Source organism: Pelodiscus sinensis, chromosome 2 (genome assembly GCF_052426305.1).
Source record: "Pelodiscus sinensis isolate ZL-2025 chromosome 2, ASM5242630v1, whole genome shotgun sequence".
Classification (NCBI taxonomy): Eukaryota; Metazoa; Chordata; order Testudines; family Trionychidae; genus Pelodiscus; species Pelodiscus sinensis.
Window position 1 is genome coordinate 148497110 of NC_143053.1, and position 24674 is coordinate 148521783.

Sequence of the window (24674 nt, forward strand, 5' to 3'; positions counted from 1 at the left end):
ACTGTTTTTTTATCTCAGTGGAACTTGGCCCTCTCTTTGGCCATAATTATTGTTCAGTGCTAATTGATTTCTCTAAGTTACTTTTGTAAAATTATTCAGTATTCTTAATGCCAGCAATAGAATTGTTGTTGGGTTATAAGCAAAAGCTTTTATCACTCAATTTTTATAAGCACATTAGTAGTTTATGTTAGTGTGTAAATACTTTATAGTATAGACTTAAATATATGATGACAGCTGCCTTTGTGCTTTAAAATTGAGCTGCAAATTCTGATGCCAGTTTTCACAGGCTATCTTTTTAGAAGCCATTGATCACACTGTAGAAGCCATACATTTGGTTCTGGCAGGTAAATTATGTAAGGCTGAAAGACTCAACATTTAAAAAATTGGTAGTGGCCCCATGTAGTATAATCCTCAATAGGACGTTTTCTCATAAAACCAAACAAATGAAGACTGAAAATTGAAACATTACATTTCATTTATGCATATAGTTCCTCCTCCATTTTAAAATTTTTGCTCACCTAGGGTTCTCAGTTCTGCCTTTTATTTGAAAGCAGCTCATAGTTCAGAAAATAACTATCTCTGGGCATTGGGAGTGAAACACACTGAGGCAAATTCTATCTTCCCTTTCTGGTGTACTGAAAGGCTCTCTAGCTTTTTTTTTTTTAAGAGAACATAATATACATCAGGCCAGTAAACAAGAATTAACATTGTGTGAGGAATAAATAATGTTTGGCTAACAATTTGCAAACATCCGACCCGGGATAGGGTGGCGACCTTTAGAATTTGCCAATTTTATCTGAGATATATAAATATTGGGTTCCTTCAGTGTTTGCATTGTTCCTTTATACTTCCCTTTATTTACTCTATAAGATATATTGAATACACTAAATATGGAAAAACAACAAGTAGTCCTGTGGCACCTTAGGCTATGTCTACACAATAATGTTATTTCAGAATAACTGACGTTATTCCAAAATAACAAAGAGCGTGTTACACTGCAAGACATTATTTTAAAATAATGTTGAGCTGGAGGACTTCTTACTCTGACTCCTGTAAACCACATTTTACGAAGAGTAAGGGAAGTAGAAGGAAGAGTGTTCTTCCTTCGACTTCCTGCTGTGTAGATAGCATGGTGCATTCACCCTGGGAAGTGAGCAAACAGCTAAACAGTTCACAGCTCATACTCTCAAGAGATATTTCATTTGGTATTTGGTACACTTTGACTTATTATTTGTGAAAAGAAGGGGGGAGGAGGGGTCGGCAGTATGCATCCTTGCTTTTCTGCCCTGATAGTGTGGTGTTTAAGTGAGATAGAAATAGATTGAGAGAGAGCATTGCAGTCTCCACTGTTGTAAAAGAATTGGCATGCATTAAAGAAAATGCACATTCCCTTATAATAGAGATCTGCCTTCTGCCTCAGAAAGCCTTCTGTGTATGGACATTGCTGTTCTCTCAGCTCATGCACATGTCAGCAAACCATGTGAGTTGCCTTTTGCATCTGCAGTAATCACAGGCAGGAGCCCAGCATTCAATTGTGAGGGGAAGAAATAACTTTCATTCTTGAATCACAATTAGGCTGCTTGGCAAAATGCCCCCAGATCGTCCCCTGCCAGAACCAGATATAAATGTTTAAGCAATTTAGCTTTGAGAAGTAATTACAGTAAGAACAGCTATCCAGAGCAGCAAAATGGTCTGAGATAGTTAAATGGTAAAACACAAATCCCACACTAGAATTTAAAGTAGTGGGCAGTACTCTTAAAAATGGAAAATTACTTTCACTCCATTTTCCAGGGTTTTTTTCAATCTAAAATAATGCAGGCTGGTAAAGTAGCCAACCTGTCACTCTGCGTGATTCTTGATTGGCACAAAGAATCACTGTGCTGTTCCCACGTTTGAATATGTCTCATTTCTAACATTTAGCAGTGAATTGACAGAAAAATGGTTTAGAGGAGAATTTGAAGTATATCTGGTGCTTGTTAGGTGCCTTTGCTCTTTACATTCAAGTGAAAGTCCTGAGGTAAAATGGAGGAGAGGGTAAAATGTAACATTCTATGTGATTCTCCCTTTTTTCACTATAGGACATGGAAGGGTCAGGGGACATCAGTTTGTTAAGTGAACCCAGATTTCCAGGATCAAGAATGCCAAATGTAAGGTTTTTGGCTTGTTTTTTGGTTTATTTGGGTTTTTTAATCATTTGAAATTTACTCTTCCAATTTAGATTCAGTCTGTCTGGAAGACTTTTGGGTGTTTTAAGTCGGCCGTCCATATTCTACAATTCTGAATGTATGCAGAGCCAGTGTCTAGTCTTTCTGTCTTAAGAAAAATATGTAGTAGAGCATTTAGTGCTGTCTCTCCCAGGTGAAATTTCAAGTAATTCCACTGGTTTTGATTGAGTTGCTCTAGATTTATATTGTACTCAATTATATCAGGGTGTTGCCCATAAAATCTGTGTAGTTTTCGTGTACTTTTTGGACAGTTGATTAGTTTGTCAGGATTGGCAAGATGCATATCCTGGGCTGAATCCGGCCTGCCAAGCCACCAGATCCAGGCCATGGCCTCCTCACCAGGACCCTTAGCCACAGAGTATCAAACACCACTTTAAACGGCTGGCTGCTCTCTGACCTGGACCCTGGGAAAGAAGGGGGTAGGCTTCACGCACTTCCCCCATCTCCCAGCAAAATCTCTCAGTTCTCATTGGCCAGTTTCCGACCAGTCGGAGCTGAAAAATTTTGCTGGAGGCAGGAGCAGCATGTGAAGCCTCCCTCCTTCCCTTTCCTTTATATACAGATAATAAAAACATCTCGAGTTACATTAGCCAGGATACAATTCTTTTTTAAAATTAACGCTTATGTGTCCTGGCATAAGCCAACTTATGACTGATTTCCCCTGGGGGTAATTTATTCCACAACTGTCCACTGAAGCATCTGGAACTTCCCATTGTCTGTAACGAGATACTGAACTAGGCAGACATTGCTCTGATCTGGTATGGCAGTTTCTGTGATCTTCTTCTAACTCCCCATGTATCTCCTATAATTTAGCTTTTACCCTTTCTATTCCATTTAAATTGGTTTTACAGCGGTCTATAATGACTCACTGCTGATTGTCTAAAAGACTCTTTTTCTTTCTCATACTCCTTTATCCTTTGCATTCTGCAGCTTATGACATTGTAAACCCTTCAGTATCCAGGTCACTGTCACTCTCTGCCTACTGTGATCACTTCATGTTCATCATCTCCAAGATACAAACTCGGAGAGTTTGTGAAAACTCTTCTATCTCCAGAATTGCTTTCCTGAATGCTAATACATTTTTGCTATTGTGTTCTCTACACAATAGAAATTCATGTAGCTTTTGACTAGAGCTGGGAATATAAGGGATTTTATGAGTTGGTAACTTCAAAAAATTAAAGAACGTTTCAAAATAAAAAGTCATTTCCAGCTAGAAAAAGCTAAACATTTTTGTTTAAAAAATGTCAAATCAAAATGTTTTCTTTTCTTCAGGTTTTTTTTCAAAATAACAGTTATGTAAAATTTGACTCAAATCTACTGTTTCCCTAATGTTCAGAAGCAGACATGCATTCCATGGTGAAATGAAAGTAAATCCTTAAAAGTGAAATTCAGTGCCCCACTGTATAATGTACCTCAACTATAATTGGCAGACCCATGAAACATACCACCTGGAATAACACACTGGGTTAATGTTCTGGCCTTTCACCTTCAGAGACCTTGCATAAATTCTGAGTTTTAGGTCACATAGAATTATTAATTAAGGCATTTGTTTATATCACAAAGCCATTATAAGCTTGGTACAGTAGGACAGTTCTGCTTAAAAACAGCTGAAGACTGGAAGAGTAGGGGAAATTGCAGAGCGGACTGAAGTGAATTGAGCATGCTGCACATACTGCCCTCCCTGTGACTGGTTTCACAGCTCTTATTAGTTACTCAGTTTCATGAGCGCTGCACTAGTAAAAACACACATTTTTTAATTAATTCCCAGTACGCAATAAGAGTCTAATTCAGATGCTTCATTCTTTGTCCCCTTAGCTATACTTTTTCTTGGTTTGAATTTCATGTAAAGAACAGAAAAAAAATAGAGAATATGCCTTGACTAAAAAAAATAAAAATAAACAATACCTTTCCATCATTAGTAGGTATTTCACACACAACTACATAACTATTAATCTTGAGTAGTAACAGTTTGACTAGTCTCTTTTAGCATGACATTGTTCCCATTAGTGACTAGATAGTCTGAACCGGAAAGTTTTACTTGTGTGAGTAATCCTGCCTCAAAAGAGTAGTCCTGTTAACTTCCATTGGCTACTTGAATATGGGTTGCAGGACCGGGACACAAATTAATATATGTCTTGTCTTCCATTTTAGTTTCAGGCTCCAGTAAAAAAACTTTCAGTATTCTTAAGCCGTTGTAGGATTTGTGTTCTGATTACAGCCTAATCTTTAATCTATACCTGCTGAGTTTGGAATCAGGGCAAGTGAAAAATGGAAATCCAATTTGATAAATTGAGCCCTCTAGAAAATCAGAATTAGGGACCTAGTGGATATGTAGGCTTTTTCCCATTCCATTGTAAGCTGCAGAGTTTTGCACAGAGTTCATATCATGGGCAGTTTGGGGAAGAGGGGATTGGCATATTTGAGCCAGATTCATGCTGCTCAGGACAGGAAAGAACCAAATACACTATTCTGAGCCAGTAAGGGCTGGAACATGATTCTGTTTCTTCCATCACCCTCCCTAGAACTTTTGCCAGTGGAGACAACTCTAAAATCCATCAGGGCTCCATGCAAATGCTCTTAGCAGATACTGCAGGGAAGGAGGTGCACTTGAATCAGAGTGTTCTCAGCCACTGTGGTCATGCCTTCATTATAGCAGCACCATCCACTGTTTATGCTGTGCTTCCTGGTGGAGGCCAGGAGTCTGCCATTTCCCAGCACCACAACTTCCCATCCTCTCCCATTTGAAGTCATCATGACTTTGCAGGAAGAGCATAGCCCCTCTCTCACCACCCTCACCTGCAGAGATTGATGAATGCTGGAGCCAACACTGTGCCAAGGGCCAGTTTTAAAAGCCAGTGGCTAAAATGGTCTGACGCTTCACTGCTGATGCTGAAACATCACTTGACCCAAACTTCATTTTTAGGGCAGGTATTATCTCTTTATAGTCCATTTTAAACAAGAAGAAAGAATAGCCAAAACCATTCTATTTACAAAAAATCAGAGCCACAGCCAGACAGCTAAAATAAACAAGCAGCCAAAACTTGCCCCCCTTCGAACTGTCTACCTGACATCCTTACTCCCAAAGTTGCTTTCAAGGCAGATGCTATTCCAAAGTACTTTGCTGTAACTAACAAATAATATGCCTTATTGCTTTTGAATAGAACTCTAAAAGTTTGCTTTCCCCATTGCCTATATTTGCTTAGGCCAATAAAGCAGAGAGACACTTCCTTCTAATCCTGAAAATGATTTCAGAGTTTTTCTGTTTTCCCTGTGGAAAAGCTTTGCCACAATGAGCTACTTACATCCTTTTAAAAAAAAAAAAAAAAAAAAAAAGCCCTAGAATTTTCTGGCTGTGTTAAAAGGAAGATTGTCTGCTTCTAAGAGGATGGCCCAATCCTGGCCATTCAAAGGGACCCAGGGCTCTGGCCGCCATTGCTGCAGAGCCCTGGACCTTTTACATCACTGCTGGAGCACCATGCTCAGGAGCACTAAGGGCTGGGCAGCGCTAAGGGCTGGGGGGTGGGGCCAGCATGGTGCATTCCAGGAGGCGCTCAGTGCTGCCTTTCTGAGAGTACAGATCCAGTCCCCCCCCCCCCCCATCTTGTCCAAGGCCCCGTGGAAGCTGTCAGGTTCCCTAGCTGAATTACAAAAATGTAATGTGTGTGCACAAAGTAGGTTTTTTAAATGTTTATAATGTTGACAAATCGCAAGGTGTTTTCACCACCTCCCCAAAAGTCACATCTACAAGGCAAGGAATATTGTCACTTCCTGCCAAATTTTACATTTTGCCATCTAACATAGGGGTGGGTAATAATTTTCGCAGGGAGACCATTTAATGAATTTTTGCAACATGGTCATGAGCTGGCTCTACCCTCCACCCCACAGAAGGGGTGGGGTCTGGGGTGGAAGAGGTGGGGTTGAGGACTAGCTTTCCCCCAGAGTTGTCTGGGGCCACAGGCTTTGAATTAAAAACACAGAAAAGGGCTCTCAGCTCCCAGCCCTGCTGCTACCGCATTGTCTGGCAGCTGCAGCTATTAAAGGCTTACAGCTCCAGGCCCTGCCAAGGTAGTGCCACAGCCAGGAGACATTTAAATGGGATCCTGCTGCCTGAGCCACCACCTGGAAATTTGGTGGCACAGGCAGCAGGATATAAATAGAAAGTGGCCAGATGCAGTCCAGGGCCGGAACAAAATGTTAGGTGGGCAAGATCCATCCCCCCAGACTGCATCTTGCCCAGCCCTGATCTAACAGCACTTCCAGGCTTGTGCTGCTCAAATAAAAAAGGACCACAAAGATGTTTCATGATGGGGAAAGTATATTTCTTTTTATTCTCCCCAATCATAAAAATGGCTTCTTCATTTCTATTTAAACTGTTTTGCTCCTAAGCTGAGAACATACCTTTAGAATTTCAACCAGGTAAACAACTGAAAAAAATATTAGCACCTCTCTGGAATAGAAACACTTGGGCAACTTTAAATATGATAGGCAGAATACCTAATGACAGCTATAAGAAAATATTGAACAGCTAGACTTCCAAGTATCTACTTTTTTTTTTTTTTTTTTTTTTTTTTTTTTTTGCATTTTAATTCTTTCTGTTGATACTGCTACTAAAAGACTTTTCTGTGGCTCTGGTAAACTTGTTTGTCACTGGATATGAATACTGAATATGAATATGAAATTATATGATGACATATTAGTAAACTCAATATATTTTGCAGGGTCCTGTTGGAGAGACTGGACAGCGTGGGCCAATGGGACCAAAGGTAACTGATATAACAAAATGCATTTGAAAGTCAGCATATATATATATATAGATATATATACACACACACATTTGTATTTTGTATTTTCCACTGTGGTTTGCCATATTTACAATAATCCAGGTCATTTTTTATTTTGTTTTTTTATACTAAAGCTTTCTCTTTTTAAAAAATCAAATAAAAAAGTGTTTTCTGGCTATTATTGACATGCCCTAAATACAGTGAGCCATTTTTTTATGTCAGTAATAAGGATTTTATTTTGGAATTTGCCTTAGTGGTGTTATTCCACATTTATATCCATGTAGTGAGAATAGTATTTTGCCCTGCCTGGTTAGCTAAACGTATAATTAAATGCTCTATGGGAGGCCTTTCATTTTCAAATTTTATTTGTGTATTTATTTTCCAGGAATGTATCCATTTTTATTTCAATAATTTAAAAATGGGTGAAAATCAGTGCCAAAAATTCACATTATGATTTTTCAGGTATATATCAGGGTTAGTAATGGGGGTTAGGCAGTCAGAAAGAAGACAACAATTAGTATATGTCTCTACTACCATTTATGTGGGCAAAATGTATGTCATTCAGGAGTGTGAATTTTCCACTCTCCTGAGTGACACAAGTTACATCAACATAAGTGCTATATGCACAGACCTATACTGATGGGAGAGATACCTCCTATGAGCATAGAACATCTTCACCACATGTGCTGTAGCAGCACCGCTGTTTTAGTACCATTTTGGTGCCATATGTGTAGACATGCCCTTAGAGCAGGGCTCTCAACTTCGAAAACTTGGGGGCCACAGTGATACTCACAGCACATGCCAACGGCCGCAACTTAAGTGTGGTTGCATGTACATGCAAATATATGCAAATACCTTCTTTCACACTGACGGGCATGAATACAAAGATTAAGGAAACACTACGCAACATGCAGGCTCCATTGAAGTCAGTTCTGTTGATATTAATAAAATGCAATATTTACCCGATTTCCACTCATATGACAGCACTTTTAATGAGCAATGATAGTCCAGGAATTTAACCACTAAAACACATATCAACAGAAGACCAGTATATTGACTCGCCATTATGGAGTGTGTTCCCAGTGGAGGCCATGTTCAAAGGATCCCACCCATGGGCTGCATGTTGAGCCCTGCGTAAACCCAAACTGCACTGCAGGCCGCAAACAAACAGGCTGAATGTTGAGTAGTTCTGCCTTAGAGAAAAGTGAGAGTTTATAGTTTATCTAATCCCCAATACAAAAAATCCCTTCTTTCTAAAAAAAAGAGTTTACTGTTGACTTGTGCAGTTACACTTGATAAAAGGTCTTCAGAGTGAATTCTAAAAGTCCTGGCTAGTGTAGATGCACAGCAGCTTTTTTCAGAGAGTCTCAGCACTTCTCAGCTTACTCTCTGGGCCTATGTGGGGATTAGTGTGATCTGTTCCTAGCCCAGGGACAGAAAAAGTTCAGTCCAGCCGGTGACGTGGATTCAGTTCTGAGCCTTGAGGAACCTTTATGAGCAGTGACGTGTTCCTAGGCCCAGCTACTCAGAGGGGGCATCATGGGGAAGCAGGGGCCTATTTGGGGGGAAGGGTTGCCTAATACAAAAGCAGTGAGCGAGAGTGAGGGGGTTGCTGGTTGGAGGAAGAGATGGGTGGAAAGGGGTAGCCTGCGGGATGGTGTGGGGAAAAGGGATGGAACTGTTTGCCCTGGGTCCACACTCCAGGATCAGGAGTGGCCAGTTCTCAAAAGTACAGCATCCTCTCGTTATGGCCTGCCACTGTAACAACTGGTGGTCTTCATAGTCTCCTTGCCCATTTTAATCCCTCTCTGTGAAGCTGAGGTAGCCACCAACTAGCAGTTATTCTTTGCACAAGGCCAGCAGTCAGTGAGGTGGGGAGCTATGTCTTGGGAGTTTGAGCAGCTGAAAAATCCAAACATTTTATTTTTTGAAACCTAGGAATATTTTGGAGGTTTTCAGTAAAAACCAAAAGCCAAGGGCCCTTATGATACGTTCTATTGTAGAGCATGACAATAAATAAACAGCAAAGTCAAAACATTCTAACTTGAGTGCCCATGGGTAAGTACCTAAGTCCATATTTAGGCATCTGCATAAGCTGCCTGATTTATGGAGATGCTGCATATATACACACAGTTCCTAGAGACGTCAATAAAGCTGCAATGCTCCATAGCTCTGTGAATAAGGATACTCAAGGACAGATCATGCTCACACCTTGTAATGCCCATCAGACTAGAGTGTAGGAAACATCATGAGGTTCTCCTTTGTGGAGTTTCCTCTGAACTCTTTTCAGTCAGAGCATCCCACCTTGCTTATTCTGATTAATGATAATCACAAATCCAGTTCAGGGTGTCTTACAGCTACATTTGTTGGACAAGGAAAAATAAAATATCACTAGATGAGCAATAATAGGCGATTTTTGTTGGAAGTACTGGCTGTAACTTGGCAAGGAGAAGTCTGTTGTTCTATCCAATCTTGTTTTGGCTCAATGCAATCCCTCTTTGTCCTTTGTTAGCTCAAGGTGACATGTTAGTAGTGCCCAAAATGTGTGGGTTTATGAGTTCCAGGAAGTGGCTCTGTAGCTTACAGAAAAACCTGCCCCTCTCGTCTTCCAAAAGAAAAGATTCCAAAAGACCCATCCATTGTAACCATAGTGACAGAAGAAAGGTAGGATGGTTTGTGATGAAAGAACTTGGAATAGAATTTCCAAGATCTTTCCAGCTCTGCCATGGACTTCCTATGTGACCTCAGGCAAATTACTTAATCTCTTTGTGCCTCACCATCTCATATGTAGAATGGAGATAGTAATTGGTTGTAAGGATGAATTAATTTATTTGTGAGGCACTTAGGCCCAGATCCTCAAAAGTATTTAGGTCCCAAATTCCCATGGAGCTAGGCACCTAAATATCTGTGAGGATTTGGGCCTCAGATATGAATGGGTTGTGCCTAGATCCTAAGTGCCTCAGTGGTCACACGTCTGTTATATTTGTCTACCAAACCAGTTTTGTATGACCTATCTTTCCTTCAGTAGTTGGCAGGAATGGACAATTAACCATTTTCTCTTAGAGTGCTATTTTTCAGTCTGGCATAATCCTGTGAATCACTTTACAGATTTTAACACATCGACTATTACTCCATTTAAAACAGCCTTTTGTTGGTAGCTCTTGAGTGATTTCTGCCCTGACAATGAAAGCCCCTGATTTCTACATTGCCTTGTACCTCAGGAAGTAATTTACTCCAATGAAAGATGAGTGTAAAGTAGATGTTCTGTGTCCCCATTGTGAGCTCATATTAGGGTTTTGCACCCCCTTTTCACAGATGAAATTGATTTTTGTGAAGTCAATGCAAAATGCAGTTTTAACCTTTTCTGAGTGACAAAGAACCCTAGAAATCTAAATAGAAATCCTGTGGACTTTAAAGTCCAACTAAATTATAAGTTTAGTGTGGTATAATTAATCATATTTTTATAGGAGAGTTGTCCCACCCCAGATCAATGATGTGCACACATCATCTATCATGATAACCTTAGTGTTCTGCTTCCAGCTGATAACTGTCCTCTCTAAAATCTGTTTTTAGAGAGGATAATGATAATTACTATGAAAAACTCCTTTTTCTACCAGAAACCAGCGAGGTCTAGTTATCATAAATAAAATCATTCCTAAAAGAATATTTTGGAAAACATTTCAACAGACAGAGTCATTCTGTCTTGGGCCTGATTCATCAATGCTTGATTTCCAATTTAAACCAGTGTAACTCTGCTGAAGTTAATCAATATTCATTCTCTCTATAAAAAAATTAGGGGAGTTACACCACTGTAAAGCTGACAAAATTTTTATTTAATTCTATACAAGCAAGTTTTTAAATCACTGTTGTTATGCTGCATTTTAATATTTAACGTGGCCTTTTTTCTGTTTCAACATTTCAGGGAGAAAAGGGGGATACTGGTCCACCAGGTCTAGCAGGTTTAAAGGTGAGGAAGTCATTGACATTGATTTACAAATTCACTGTTTTTTCTGCTCCATTTACTCTCTTTATACACTAAAATGATGGTAAATGTTGATTACATTAACACAATATTCAGGGACATATTTCCAGTTAGGCACAGAAATCATATACCTAGGACCACCTGCATTCTAGAGGTGCATTACCTCTCTAAAACTGTGCAACACGAAAGTCAGCTGTAGGCAGTGGGGGGTGCTAAAGATACTGTGCCTAAGGGTGTAAATCTGGCCCTGAGAATACTAATTACACACACAGTCTATTCCCAGCGATTTTGTAAACTATCTGAGGAGAATTATCGTTATCTGTAAACTGTGTGATCTGTTGACAGATACTACAATGTTTAAAATATGGTGGGTCTGATTCTCTACTGAGTTACTTACTCCAGTTGTACACCAGCATGACTTCAATGTTATCAACAGAGTTACAGTGGTGTAAAACTGCATTAAAGCAGTGACTAATCTGATACTCTGTTTGCAGAACTCTTATCACAGTTGTATCATAACAGCGCCTGCTTGTTTTAATTTTAATAAAATGACATATTGTAGTGGTTGCTGCTTGTTATAAATTCCATCTGCTGTACATATTTTGAACTTGCACAATCTGTATGGAGATACCATTTCTCTACTGTGCTGATGAGTAAGAAAGTTCTTGATTTCTTCAAGGTCCTACCTTATTTTCTTATATGAACTATTGTTGGAGAAAATCTTCTGCTTTATGACCTTTCCCTCAGTAATTATCACTGTATGCAGTTGTGATAAATAATGTTTTAAGTCATATTTCCAAAGTGCATAACTGTTGTGAATGAGGTGACTACAAAGCTATGTAAAAAATAAGCGATCAGAATCAGTCTGTTCAGTTCATAAATAATAGAACAACATTGGCAGATACCCTAAGAGGATGAGTTATGCACATTTATTTTGAAATAAGCTATTCTGGAATACTTATTCTAAAATAGCTTATTTTGAAATAGCATGTCTACACTTCAGGGAAGTCTCAAAATTAGTCTGAGGCAGACTTTCCTAAATGTGGGGCAGGTCAGTGAGTTGGTTGACTGCAGTATAGGTATACCCCAAGTCTCATTTTAAAAAATGACTCTTGTATTTAGGAGCCTTTGTCCCATTAACCTTCAATGAGATTTAGACTGCCAAGTGCCATGTTGAAAATGGAACTTGGTCTCCTAAGGCACTTGGGTTCTTTAGAAAATTTTACCCACTGTTACTGAAGTGCCCATTTGTTCTTCAGGAGCATGCTTTGTAGCTGGCAGAGGAAAGCTGAGGTGATGCAGAAGGATACAAACTGTACTTAATGAAGCAGCAACATCAGTGCTATTAAGATTATTGGTGCTGTAATAACTAAAAGGAAAAATGGAGATTTCAAATGTTATGAGCTATCATCTTTAAGTCCTTCTTTCAGGTAGAGAATCCAGGATGGTAAACATAACCAGCACCATCTGGCAGATTTAGAATCTTTACAGCTTTGTTTTTCTTGTAGAAAGTCTTGTTGAGCATTATATGGTAAATAAACAAAAACAAAAATCCCTTCCAAAAGCAAAACTTCATTTTAAAACTACAATGCCACATGAATTTGTCTCCCTCAATGAGGGAATCTCACAGCTTGGCTGCTATGTGTGAGTGATTCTAGTATCCCCTGAAATAATGTGCCCAAACATAAAGAAACCAATGCATGAAAGTATAGCTCTATATATGTCTGCTGCTTTCTTAATTGCTTATTAGCTGATTTATTTTTAAATGATTGGTTACTGTGTGATATTTAGAACTTTTCCAATGGCATGATTGAGCAGCTTTCTACAACTCTGGTGAAATACCATGGATGCTGCATTGAACTAGATGGGATACAATTTAAAATTAGTAATAGAATGTGTATTTCTGTTATGATAGGGTGCACAAGGTGCAGATGGAAAACCTGGATTTCCTGGTGTTGCTGGACGTCCTGGAGATGCAGTGAGTTGTACCACCATACTCTTTCCTTGTGTGATCATGTACACAGTTGTACCCAAACTATAGTCCAGGAAATACCAGTAATCCCAAGAGTAAATATTAGTGGTCCATGGAGAGATGGCTGGTCGCATTGTGTCGACTCTCATCCATGTATGCAACAGAATGAGAAGCTTGGAAATACATGTGATGCTTTCCTAATATTGTGTTAATATGTAAAAAGTTAACTGTAATTGTAACAGATATGTTTGTATAGTAGGACATGGCCCACACTATGAAAAAATTGGAGACTGGTATAACCTGTATCTAAGTGTATTGCAAAGTTTCTGCTTCTAGAGAAATCTGCAAGCCCCAATATTGTTAAGAATTTAATTCACTCTGTACTGAAACTTGGCAGAAAAGACGTTGACCTATGACATTTTTTTGGTTTGCATACATTCTGGAATAAAGTGCCAGAATGGCACTTTATTTTTTTTTTCAATTGGAGGAGGAAAACAATAGATGCCGAGAGGTTTTTAATGCTCTTGTGTGTGTAACTCAGTAACCCCATGGCAGTGTTTCAAAGGGGCAGCACTGCACAGAGCCCAGGATCAGCTGTGCGGCACTGCCCCTTTGAAATGCCGCCCCAGTGTTGCAAAGCAGCAGTGCCGCATGAAGCCCGGGGTCAGTGGGCACTCCCTAGCTAATCCCAGGCTCAGCGTGTGGCATTTCAAAGCAAGCAGAGCCCAGGGTCAGCTGAGGAGTTCCCAGCTGACCCCAGGTTCTGCAGAAATGTCGCACAGAGCCCGGGATCAGCTAGGGAGTCCTGAGCTGACCCCAGCTCCACTTGGCATTTCAAAGTGGCAGCGCCGTATGGAGCTCTGGGTCAGCAGGGAACTCTGAGTCCCCCCTGGAGACTCTGGTACATTTCAAAGCTGGCATACGGTGTGCAGCCTGAGGCAATGGTAAGTCACTGCTGAGACTGGGCTCCATGTCAGGATCTTGTGCATTTCAAAGCATGTGAATCCTGGAGTCAGCAGGACTTCCTGCTGGCCCCAGACCGCATGCAGTGTTCCAACTTTGAAATGCACAAAAGCCCCGGCTGGGAGGAGGAATTTCAAAGGAGGAATGTGGAAGTGCCTATCGACCAGCTGAGTAGTCAATGGAAATTCTTTTGATTACTCGACTAGTAAATTAACTGATATTTAACATCCTTAAAATTTCCTGGATTATGTTAGGTTAGCAGTGTCACCCCAGTTCAATAGAATGTATTATGCAGTGAAGTATTTACATAATTGTATCAGGGGTATATGTATTTTTGTAAATTGAAGACAGAGGTTGGAAACAGGAAATCTGGGTTGTAAACCTGATTATGAAGCTGATTTGCTCCTTATCTTTGGGCATGCCATTTAAACCTATTTGTCGCTCACATTATTTGGCTGGAACTCCAGGTGGTATAAATCCATGCTGACTTGCACCAACTGTAGGTCTGGCTTCCTTGTCTATAAAATGTTACCCACCTTTGTAAATTACTCTGAGGTATAGAAATCAAGTGCCATATAGCTGCAAACTAATATGTATTTTCATTTTTTTTTAAATTACCAATTGAAAAAAAACAAGTATAAACTCTAACAAAAAGTAAGGTCTGGATTTACTCTTTTTAACAAATCAGCTTTCTGTTAAGATATCAGTTTATGTCATAATAGAGAAGCAGTAAATCTCATACTTGTCCTTCCTTAGGGGAAAAAAAGCAGTGCATTATGTGGAAAATACTAGCTTTGTCTGTTTCCTTCCTCATACTTTTATGTTGTCAAAGACGGTAGAGAAAGACAACAGCTTCGCTAGGCCCCTGGACAAGATGGAGAGGGAGGCAGCTCTGTGCTTCCAAAAGAGGCAGAGCTTCGTGCAGATGGGGCAGGGATGAGGCAGCCGTCCCGCAGTGTCAGCTGGACCACTGTGTGCACCCCTTTGGCCCCACCCTCAGAGCTGCCTGGAGCATGGCAAAGCATGCCCCGTCACTCAGGCAGCCCTAAGAGCTGCCTGGAGAATGTTGTGTGATGCTCCAGCACCAGCAGAGAGCTCTGGACCTTTATGAAACACCAGCCCCCAGAACAACGGCCACATTTGCCTCCTTCCCCATCTGCGGGCCTGAGTAGAAATGACTAAAAACATTCAAAACCAATACACGCTTAGTGCCTGATCCGAATCCATTGCAATCCAGAGTCTTTCCATCAGCTTCATTGGGCTTTGGATCAACCCCTTCATGAACATTATTCTCTGCTGGTGGGAGGGAGAGTATTGTCACAAATTTTCCTTGTAAACTGTTAACACTCCTTTATTAAATTGCATGTAGGGTCTGAAAGGAGAGAAGGGTGACATGGGACCCAAGGTAAGATGAAATGGATTTCTTCATTGAATTTTTTGCTGGGTAGCTGGTACTTAATAAATGGCCTTTCCATCTCTACTACTGTTGAAATAGGGTGAACCAGGACAGGATGGTGCTAGTATTGTTGGACCACCAGGGCCACCAGGACCACCGGGGCCAATCGTAGCAGTATCACAGGTAAGTGTCATTGTAAAGTGTTAAGAACTTGACTATATTGCAGTGAAGAACAACTTGTGCTGGTGTTGCTGTTCGGTTCATAGATCCAGTCCTGAAAGAGAAAAATCTGTAATAAATGTCTACACCTAGCCACCCCACACACGCACATTTTTCCAATCATAATTTCAAGTCATCACCCAAGTGTGTCAAACCCAGACCTGCAGGATTTAAGGGAAAAGCCACACTCTAGCCCTCCATCTTACAGCCTGCTGACTCTGGTTCCCAACTCATGGGTCTGATCTTTGGTTTGTCGCAGCCTTTTGACTTCCCTCTCTTTTGACCCAGTTGACTCCACTTCTTCCTTGTGACTATAGACTCTGGCTCTGACTACTAAGTCTAGGCACCCATGACCCTGTCATGACAAAAAGACAGTAAAATGAATGAAGACTAACAGAACAGTGTTTGCTCCTCTTAGCAAGTACAGGAAAAATTAACTAGGGAATACAGCATAGAGCAAATATAAAGTAAAGGGGCCTTTAAAAAGAGTTTAAAGAGAAGCTAGATAATTTCATGGAGGTTAGGTCCATAAAAGGCTATTAGCCAGGGGATAGAATTGGTGTCCCTGGCCTCTGTTTGTCAGAGGCTGGAGGGGGATGGCAGGAGACAAATCGCTTGATCATTGTCTTCGGTCCACCCTCTCTGGGGCACCTGGTGCTGGCCACTGTCGGCAGACAGGATACTGGGCTAGATGGACCTTTGGTCTGACCCAATATGGCCATTCTTATGTTCTTATGCCTCTGTGAGTATGTCTACACTGCCATTAGATACCCACAGCTGGCCCATGTTCGCTGACTTGGGCTCCTGGAGGACAAGGTCCATTGAATCGTGATATAGATGTTAAGGCTTGGGCTGCACCCCAAGTTCTGGGACCTTCCCAACTCACAGAGTCCTGGAGCCTAAACTCCTGTCAGAGCCTGGATGTCTGCACAATAATTAAACAGACCCTCAGCTTGAGGAGCCTGAGACAGCTGGGACAAGCAAATCAAAAATATCTAAGAGTATAGGCATACCCAGTAATTCCAGCAATGCTAGCAATCAAACTTCAGTAGTGCCTAGACTCCTCCATGTTTTCTACCAGGTGTGCACCATACCAATCAAAGAAATAGCTGTATCACAAAGCCCTGGTGTACACTAGGGAGTTATTTTGAAATGCTCCCTCCCCCCCCCCCCCCACCACCATTATTTTGAAATAATAAGCAGAGCATCCACACTACCAAGCCCATTATTTCAAAATAACAGGCTGGTTATTTCAAAATCTGTACTCCTGCTTTCCTCGGGGAATAACAGGTTCAAAATAAGCATTATTTCAAAATAGCATTAGTGTGGACAATCCTGTGCTGCTAATTCACAATAATTGCCCTCCAGAGGCCTCTCTCAGCTGCAGTTCTGACCGCGCTGGCCATACCTGGGATCGCCACTGCTCCCCTTCTCCTGCAGAGGAAGCCTAAAACTCCAGGCTGCAGGAGAAGGGCTTGTCACACATGGCCAGCTTTGCCAGCCCGTTTGAGACAACAGCATCCCAGAAGCCATGAGTGACCCCAATGCTCCCTCAGAGCCTCCCATGACTGCCAGCACTCCTGCTGCTCCCTTGGCTGCCACTGGCCAGGGTGCAGTAGAGCTCCAGCCTGAACTGGTGCAGAGATCCTGGACCTCATCGAGGTCTAGGGTGAAGAGACCAACTTCCAAAATGGCCATGCCAGAAAGCAAAATGTAGACATCCGCAGCCAGATCACCACCAGCCTGGCTGACAAAGGCCACAACCAGACCCTGGACCAGGTCCAGATGAAAGTCAGTGAGCTCCAGCAGGCCTACCACAAGAGCAGGAAGCAGAGTGGGTGCTCCAGGGTGGAACCACACAGCTGCTGCTACTCTGAACAGATAGATGCCATCGAGGAAGTGGGGCTGGTCACTTCCCCCACCCCCCTGTCATTGTGGAGTCCGGCCAGGACACGACCGGCATCAGTCTCCAAGAGGGTGGGGTTGTGGACAAGATGGAGGTGGAGGTGGAGGTGGAGGTGGAGGCCAGCCAGACCATGTCCGCCAGCCAGGAGCTGCTCTTCACCCTGGAGCCAGTACCCCATCCCCCAGGATGCATCCCAGGCCTTGGATGAACCCAGGGAAGGCACATCAGGTGAGTATTGTAACTTTCCCTGTATACACACAGAGGCAGGTAACGGGCTGCAAGGGGCTGCACACTCCTTGCTCGGCCTGTGGGTTGCACAACAGCCTGTGCACATTGACGAACCTGGAGTGCCAATCCAGAGCACTCAGCCCCATCACACTCTCACACGGGAACCCCGCACGCCTTCTCACAAGGTTCCTGGAGGGGCCTGCCTTGCTCCAGCTTCCGCGGTGGGACACCTTCCCACAACAAGCCACCACTGAAGAGGCTGAGGTCATGGAACCACACAGCAGTGCCGCACATGGCACAGGGTCTCCCGGTCATGTGCAGCGATGCATAGAAGACTGATCCCCTGCATGGGAACCTGCTGGATGGGGTGAAGGGGAGAGGAGGGAAACCCAGTAACACTCTTTCTGGCAAGCAGCATCTGCCACTCACGCACACCTTCCCCAACATCCCTCCCCCCCCTTTCTGCAGGCAGGGATAGATGTTCCCTCTCTGTGACATGCTGTCAGTGCTGGACCCGGTATGTGCAGAACACAGTAGAATGCTGAGCTGCCCCATTCTCCCCTCTCCCCCCACCCACAGACTCCTGGCCTTGCCGGCACCTTCCAATGCCTGCTTGTCCCCGAGCAGTGGGTATAGCATGGCTCCTCTGGAACGTTTGTGCCCCTGCAGGACTGTTCCCACTGTCTCGGCATCAGATGACTTTGCTTAAAGCACATCACCATCGTCTGAACTGAAACCTTTAGTGTTGGCTCAGAGATGAAGGTCTCTTCATACACAGTGTCTCCTGGGTGACTGCCCTTGTAAGTTTTCTTAACAGCTGGGCAAGCTGTGAGCTTGCCGTGTCTACCACCTCCCACGCCATCTGCACGACTCCCCAGGATTTACAGGCAGAAGAGAACCCACAAGGACCTGATGTGGGAGCAGATGTCCTGCCTGCAGTCCCTCCTCTGGGGGCTTGAGGAGGAGTGCTGGGAGCATGCCACTGACCAGGAACAGAGGAAAGCTGCCTGGGATGAGCTGGCATGCCAGCACGAGGCCATGTGCTCCTCCCTCACCGCAGTGATGGAGCACATTGCCTCATGCATGGAGCTAGCCCTCAGCCACCTCCCCCCACCCCACCCCCATGATTTCCCCTCCTAGCCCCTGAGGAGCTCCCAGGGCCCCAGAAAATGTGTGACCTCTCGGGCAGCCAAAGCCTCCTAACCAACCTCCCCACTACTCCATTCCAGGTTCTTTCTCCAGTCCTTCCTCTGTTGTATATACCTTCCCCCCTCCCCCCAATAAACAGTCCTGTTTTTTCCACAAAAGAAGGATTTATTATTTGCTCTACAGAGGTGGGAGGAAGGGAGGGGTGGGAGAGGAAAGACACACACAGAGGGAATGCAGGGGCCCCTATAGAGAGGCAAGGGAAAGGGTCTCACAGGTGGCCTTGGAGGAAACTCTCCCTCAAGGCCCCCCTGATGAACACAGCCCCTTTATGTGTTCTCTGTATGGTGCTGGTTTCCGGCTGCTCCTGCCCAGCCATCCAGCCTCTACCCTCCCACCCTGGCAGAAAAGTCTCCCTCTTGCTCTCACACAGGTTGTGGAGCACACAGCAGGCTGCCGCCATGAAGGAGATGTTCTTCTCACTGAGGTCCAGACAGGTGAGGAGACTCCAGAACCTCCCCTTTAAATGGCTGAATGCACATTCCACCACAGTGCGGCAACTGCTCAGCCAGATGTTGAAGTGCTCCTTTGCAGGGTCCAGGCTGCCCGTGTAGGGCTTCATGAGCCAGGGGAGCAAGAATTAGGCTGCATTGCCCAAGGTGACAATGGGCATGTCCACCTCCCCAACTCTGATGGTGCAGGTCTGGGGAAAAAGTGCTGGTGTGCATCTTTTGGAACAGGCAGGAGTTCTGGAAGATGCGGGCGTCATGCCTGCATCAGTCAACCTTCCCCAACCAGTCAACACTGATGCCAGTGAAGCGCCCTTTCTGATCCACGAGGGCCTGCAGCACCAAGGAGAAATATCTCTTCCTGTTTATGTAGTCTGAGGCACAATGGTTGGGAGCCAGGATGGGGACATGCGTGCTGTCTACGTCCTGCCCCCTGCAGTTGAGGAAGCCCCTCGCAGAAAAGCCATTGACTATGATGTCCACGTTTTCCAGACTGATAACTCTCTGTAGCAGCACGTGGTTGATGGCTTTGTCTACCTGCAGGAGCATGGCCCTGACTCTGGATTTCCCCATGCCAAACTGGTTCCCAACTGAGCGGAAGCTGTCCAGCATGGCAAGCTTCCACAGGCATTGGTGACATGCTTCTGCATGCGGATGGGTGTCTCAAACTCACAGAGCTTGAGGAATGTAGCCTTCCACATGTGGACATGCTGCAGCCACTGCTGGTCATCCCATAGCTACAGGATGATGCGTTCTCACCAGCCAGAATTGGCCTATTGTGGCCAGAAGCAGCATTCTGCAGTGTCCAGGAGATCAAGGGGCATGCACCTCAGCAGAAGCACCAGGACCTGGGAGAAGGGGTCCTCTGGTTGGGGCTAGTCCTCATCCTGTTGGAGAAGCATGTGGGTGGTGTGGAAGTACTGCACCATGAGGTGCAGCACAGGGCTCATGAGCCTGGCACTGCTTTGCAGCAGCTCCGGCCCATGGTGTGAGCACTGTGGCATCTGCAAAGGCAACCAGAGCACATTGGGTCTGTTTTGGGTCCCATGAGGGGGTAGGCAATGGAGGAGTGGCGTAGGAGATGTGGCTATAAGCACCTGAAAGCACGCATCGCAGCTTGCCTGACCAAGCAGCCACAGGAAGTGTCCACCCCCCTGGTGCCCTCCCCAGAGTGTTTCTGGGGACTCAAAGTCTGAGGCAGACTCCAGTCCATGTGGGTGTGCTATTTTGAAATCATTCTGACTAATTTTGATGCTTCCCCATAGTCAGGATACTCTATTTTGATGTTGTTAAGTCCAGAGTTATGAGGTCGATTTTACCTATTTTGAAATAATTTGCTAGTGTAGAGATGCTAGAAGTGTCAAAGGTGGTACAGAGAGTCGCACGTCCTTTCATAACGCACACATTTTCAATGGGGTGTTGCTTCGTGTATTTAAGGCTTTTAGATTATAGGTAATACTAAAAGAAATCAAGGAACCTAGAGGTTTGAATGAATTAAATTTTAAAATGACTACAAAAGTCTGTATACTCGGTTTGGTACGACATTGGGGACTGGAGAAGCTGTGAATGACTCCAGGAAACATGTTCACTCAGGAGAGCTATGTAAGTTTCTCAAACACACACTCATATATAGGCAACCACAGCCCCAAAGGAATCTGAGTGGCTTCTTTGTAAGACAAGAAAGGAGATGTTACCTTGAAAGTGGCTCAAAAACCTTGGATGAATGCTGTGTATTTCATCCAGTTTCTACTTTAATTTCTGGCAGTTTTTAATAGACTTCAGATGAAAGAATAACCTAATGGATAGGCCCTGGTGTGACATTCAAGAGATGTAAGGTCTCTTCCTAACTCTGCCACAGTGCTTCCTGGTGACCTTAGGCAAGAAATTTAACATTTCCATGCCTACTTTCGATAATCATGTCCCGCCCCCATGGATAATTATGCCCACCTTGTGATCGAGGATGATAGATGACATATGAAGTGAGGGAAAGGGTTACAAATAAATGTATTCAACTCTATATGCATATGCAACAAACTATAATTATAAATACAGGCAGTCCCCGGGTTACATGGATCCGACTTACATCGGATCCCTACTTACAAACGGGGTGAGGCAACCCCGCACTAGCTACTTCCCCCCAGCAGACCAGGGCGATGCAACGCTAGCGCCTCCCCCCCACCCCCAGCAGACCAGGGAGACGCGGAGCGGCTTTTCTCAGCAGACACCTCAGCTTGAGAATAAAGGACTGAGGGAAGTGAGGTGTGGGAGAATAAAACTGAGCTCTGGAGAAATGTTTGGCTAGAGTTTCCCCTACAATATGTACCAGTTCCGACTTACATACAAATTCAACTTAAGAACAAACCTACAGTCCCTATCTTGTACGTAACCCGGGGACTGCCTGTAGACAAAATACATGCTGTCTCTCTCCATTTATCTCTCAACCAATGCACTATTAGTTGGATGATTTTTTTTTTTTTGAGGCAATGAATCAACAGTGAGTTTGGAGGTTGATTATATAAGGTGATGTAGGAGAGAGACCAGGTGATGCTTGGTCCCATAAAAGCAGGTGTATTTGTATACGACATATTAACTTCGCTCCCTAGATGTTTTCTTAGCTAGAGAGTACAGCATGACAGTATCTAGGTAAGAACAGCTATTTCAGCCTCTTGAAGAATCAGTAGCACTGGGCACAGAGCAGAACTAATGTAAGTAGACAAGCCAGCACCATGCTGGGTTTTTTTCAATCCATTTGGCAATTTAAAACTGAGTGCTAAAGCAAATGCAAAGGTGAAACTTCACAGCAGTGTTCTTTTCCTGTATTTTACACTTTATTATTTGTGTAGCAGATAGAGATCCCTGATAGACATAAGGTGAAGGAAATTGGGCTCTGGTCTTGAGATTGATAATATACAAGCCTCATGCATCTCAGTCTCTGCAATCTGTCAGTTGCAGCACCAGGTGCCTTAGATTACAGTCAGTTTAGGGAAGGGCCTATGTGTGTAGTTATGTAGTGCTCAGCACAATGGGGCCTCAAATAGTTGTGATTGAAGTCCAGGTGAGCTACTGCAACAGACATTATTAATAATAATCTCCCAACGAGAGTCTCAGTTGTTCAGATTTCATCTGAATTCCTCCTGATTTGTACACACTGGCAATCCAAAAGCCAAAGCAAAAGGGTTTTTTTCTCCAGTTTGTTGTCATTTGCTGATATGAAATGCTAAAATATGATGAAATAAATCATTTAGGATATTCTACTCTGTAAATGTTTACATTTTGGTCATTTTGTAGAAAGAGGTCTGATCCAGCAAATACAATGCAAATTTACGTTATATTTACATTAAGTGTTTTTAAGTAATTCTGCCTCTAGTATTTTAATGTCCCACGGGATGAAAAGCTAAAAGCTCCACACATAATGCACTTAAAATCCATTGATTTCAATAGTCTCTAGATTAAAATGGAAGCAAATGGTTAAATACTGAGTAATTCCAAAGGCTTGAGTAACCTCAGGGCTCCTGGAATTCTGCCACCAACTAAAGATATGGTGGAACAATTGCATCAGCAGAATGCTTTTATTACTGTAATTGAAGTAATTAGCACACATCTTGCCCCCTCTCTGGGGACACAGAGGGCCTGGAATGCAGAGGAACCAATGTGATTTGGCAACACTGGGAGCTAGGCCATAGCAAGCCTGCACAGGCATCTGGTGCTGCTCTCTGGAGGGGCAGAGATAGGTTTTCAGCTTAAATACAAATTTCAACTCCTACTATTTGGAACCCATGTTTGGAAATATTGTGAATATGAAGAAAAAGGAGGCAGGTAACAGCATCCATCAAAAAAACAAAAACATTTAGGAGGCTGCACCACACCTAGAAGGAAGTAAATCTGAAGTGTGTCCAATTCATTGTATGTATTGTATGCTCAGAGGTTACACAAAGTCCACTGAGATGATGATCAAAAAGGATTTTTCTTCTGCTGTTCCTTGTCTGACACCCCCTCTTTGAAACAGCAATTTTCAAAACACTGCCTGTAGCTGATATGACAAAGGGTGGCAGTATGGAATTCAAGTGCTGGTGTCACACAGGATGTGAATTGCTTTAGCACATTAATGGGGCTCTCAGTTTCTCCACTGTGTGGATGACCACATGCAGACTAGAGCGGGAGGATAGAAACTAGGGGCTGATTTTGCTCCCATTAAACTCAGTAGGGAATTTCCCTTGTCTGGAGTGGGCGCCCCCAGCCTTAGGCGGTCAGGCGTATAGGCAGTTTTGGTAAGGTTGTGCCTCCCCTTGCCTACATTGCTGACTGCCCATGCCATGGGGCAGTCACCATCACATGATGCAGGTTTCCCAGACCCATTGCCCCATGGTCACCCTACTACACTGACAGCTGCTTTTCAACAGAAGTCCAGGAGAAGAAGGGAGAGTGGGGAGAGTGTGACTGTGTGTGTATGTATGTAGGGTTGGGGGAAGACCATGTGTTTTGGGGGATGTCAGCATACTGTCGTGTAAGTTCAGAGAGTGGCAGGAAACAATTCCTCCTGCACCAGACGAAGAGGAAAAACCCGAGATCTCAAGCCCCGCTTGCCCACCTCCCTCCTCACTCTTTGCACTGCAATGTCTTTCACTCTCACACTCACACAGACTCCTGCCTCTGTGCTCAACAGCAGGAACATTTCATGAGAATGGTTTGCTCTGTATCCCTGAGCAAATCAGAACAGCAAGCAGGCTGTCTGAAGAGATATGCACATGCCTGTGAAGCAGACAGCCGAGTTCAAAACAAAGACCAAAGTGGACTTAAGGGAGTATGGGCCATTTCCAGAGGCCAGTCAGAATGCAACAAACAATTTAAGTGTCCACAGTGCCCCCCAAGCACTGTATCTGGAGCGCAGCATGCTCTATGTCTCTTGTTGAGGTAGTTTACTTAGAGCACAACAACTGCACAGTTGTCAGGAGTGCCTTGCTAGTGTGGACACCTCGAGAGCTATAGTGCCGGAAGCTGATTTACTGTGCAGTAACTTGACAGGGTAATCATGGATGACCTCAGATCACAACCCCTCTGAGTCTGTTTCCTCATCTGTGATGTAGAGATTCCTACCTCACAGGCATACAGGTACTCACTTCTTTAATATTTATAAAGCATCCTTATACATGTAAGGTGTGATAAAAATGCAAAGTAGTAGTATTCAAAATTCATGACACAAAAGGAAAAGGCATAGACTGTTCCCAATTGCCTGCTTTGTGTTTTCTCTCTCCATTGTTGTGATAGGATGCTGTAGGCTTTCTGTGCATTTCTAGAAATGTCTACCCTAGAGAACCAATTTATACCCTGTTCTTTGTCCTTATTTTTT

The 24674-nt window shown here is 43.4% G+C and overlaps 1 protein-coding gene across 5 annotated transcripts in view; it reads left to right on the forward strand.

The window, feature by feature from the left end:
* Window positions 1-24674, forward strand: part of COL15A1 (collagen type XV alpha 1 chain) — a 268400-nt gene that overhangs the window by 166094 nt on the left and 77632 nt on the right. For all 5 annotated transcript variants that reach the window (XM_075921580.2, XM_075921581.2, XM_075921579.2 and 2 more), the window contains 6 exons: window positions 2079-2147; window positions 6944-6988; window positions 10929-10973; window positions 12904-12966; window positions 15293-15328; window positions 15419-15502. In XM_075921580.2, coding sequence (XP_075777695.2) covers window positions 2079-2147; window positions 6944-6988; window positions 10929-10973; window positions 12904-12966; window positions 15293-15328; window positions 15419-15502 — 342 coding nt within the window. The remainder of the gene's footprint in view (window positions 1-2078; window positions 2148-6943; window positions 6989-10928; window positions 10974-12903; window positions 12967-15292; window positions 15329-15418; window positions 15503-24674) is intronic.